The following is a 2,025-nucleotide window of genomic DNA, read 5'->3' on the forward strand; positions in this document are numbered from 1 at the left end:
TCTGTGTATTGAGCGACGAAAGTCTCATTTTCATTTCAACCGCATCAATTGAATTGCAGGCAAAGATTTTTAAATTTGATCGATTCTGCAGATGAGATTCAATCTTTCGGATGAATTCGCACCATTGGATCGAATTGCTTCGTACATAATTTGAATGATAAGTCCCTTTTGCCATTCATCGCTGAGATGCACTCGCGTCAGTTTCGCTGCTTCGTAGAACCAAGTGAAAAATGAGAAATCCGTACGTGGTTGCAGTTGAGCCTTTCCAAATTGTTTCCACGACATCGAACGGTGCTCCCTTGGCGATGGGCCAAACACTTTTTCATCTGCAAATGCCATTTTCAGTTAGGTTTCAAGGTTTGAAATGTAAAAATATCGGCTTAAATGATACTTACACAAGCTTTGCAAGTGATCTGCTGTCAAATAGCAGCCAGTTTGATGGTAGAAAATCATGCTTAGCGCCCGTTCCATTAGTGACCACGGCACTTGAGTTGGAACATCAAATGTAGTTCGACCAATTTCAAAGAATGCATTGTCCCATGCGATGGTTGCCAAACCATCTTTCTTTTGACATACGTTCGATGCAGCCGTCACCGGAACTGACATGGTCCACACCTGTTGAAATACGACGTAAAACAGATAAAAAATAAAATAAATGAAATGGAAAGAAGAATAAGCTAAATTCAATAAAAATTCCTTTTGAATTGACACATTTTGGAAATATTAACTTACACGAACTGACGAGATGTTAAATTTTAATTCGGTTTCAAAAAGCAGACAGAACTTTTCATCCATCACAGATTTGTTGGTCCTTTTATTGGTGTCTCTTCTAATATTTCTCAGTGTTATTTTACTTAAATGGCATACTGAACGCTGATCGTTCGATGGACTTATTGTAAAACAGCATTCATCCATATCGATTATACCCGAATTTGCATTATCAGGGCGTTGCTGTTGATGCTGTTGGCTTTTTTGTGATTCTGATTATTTCAGAAATGGAAAATGACATGTTTTCAAAATGTTGATCAAAGTTTATTCACACACAAAAATATGTACTAGAAATTGAAGTTAAGTGATTTTTTTCTGAACGCCCAACGTTTTTTGCTAATAGGAAAAAATTACTTGACCTCAATTTCTACTACATAATTTTGTGTGTGTGTGTGGCATTTATTCACAATATTTCGGTTAATTTCTAACTTAAACTTGAACCTTACCCGATAAAATTGAAACGGTGACCTTTGGTAGTTCTTCTTCGTAAATTGTAATGTATTCGGGCAGAAGCACGCGCACACAGGCATCAAATCTGTACATTTACAAAATAACAAAAGTTTGTTTCGATTAATCGTCAAATATTTCTATTTTTTACTTTAAAATCAATCGGACGAACCGTCCAAAGGGTGATAATTTTACCTTTTGCCTTCGGTTATGACTTGAGGTGGCTGTTGATCTACGACAAAACTCGACTGAACCAATTTTTGTAGCATAATGGTTATTTCATGAGTGAATTCCATTTCAAAACTATCAACACAATAGATTCGACCATAACATTCTCTAATTATGTCCAACACGCTCATCGTACTCGAAGCATCATTTCATCATGAGTTCGAATCGATCTTCTCAAAACCATTCCAGAACTCATAAAGAACTCGAATTATTCATTAACAGAAGTAACAAAACTAATGAATAATTTAGACGTACCGTTAACAACAAATGAAAGTCTACAATAAGAAAATTTTCCATTAGATTCCTTATTATAATGCTTGAAAATATTCAAAGAAAAATTAAAGAAGCTGGTTTGATTTCATTTTGTTTTATTTTTTAGTACAATTTTCTTTAACAAAACGATCATCTTAGTTTTAGATGGTAAAACTTTATCAAAAAAAGAAAAAAAAAGAAAAAAAAGAAAAAAAAGAAAAAAAAGAAAAAAAAGAAAAAAAAGAAAAAAAAGAAAAAAAGAAAGAAATAAAACTATATGATAAGCTTGGAATGAAAATGAGACTTTCGTCGCTCAATACACAGATACGA

General features: G+C 33.8%; 1 protein-coding gene across 1 annotated transcript; it reads right to left on the reverse strand.

Annotated features, from left to right (window-relative positions):
- Positions 1–43: 43 nt before the first annotated feature.
- On the reverse strand, positions 44–1,936 carry LOC129570910 (signal transducer and transcription activator-like). Its single transcript, XM_055450632.1, has 5 exons — positions 1,411–1,936; positions 1,215–1,303; positions 733–980; positions 396–615; positions 44–326 (listed from the first exon to the last, which is right to left on the reverse strand). Exons 1-5 carry the CDS (start codon positions 1,572–1,574, stop codon positions 70–72), a joined length of 978 nt encoding a protein of 325 aa, XP_055306607.1. The 5' UTR covers positions 1,575–1,936; the 3' UTR covers positions 44–69.
- Positions 1,937–2,025: the final 89 nt, after the last annotated feature.

This window comes from Sitodiplosis mosellana, unplaced genomic scaffold (assembly GCF_009176505.1).
Source record: "Sitodiplosis mosellana isolate CC-2019 unplaced genomic scaffold, AAFC_SMos_1.0 Smas_scaffold_634, whole genome shotgun sequence".
In the NCBI taxonomy this organism is placed as follows: Eukaryota; Metazoa; Arthropoda; class Insecta; order Diptera; family Cecidomyiidae; genus Sitodiplosis; species Sitodiplosis mosellana.

Bases quoted from the DNA above. Each gene is read 5' to 3' on its own strand.
- LOC129570910 (XM_055450632.1), bottom strand. From the start codon at position 1,574: ATGAGCGTGTTGGACATAATTAGAGAATGTTATGGTCGAATCTATTGT. The intron at 1,304-1,410 runs GTAAAATTATCA...GTAAATGTACAG, and splicing joins GTCATAACCGAAGGCAAAAG to ATTTGATGCCTGTGTGCGCG. The intron at 616-732 runs GTAAGTTAATAT...GTATTTCAACAG, and splicing joins TTAACATCTCGTCAGTTCGT to GTGTGGACCATGTCAGTTCC.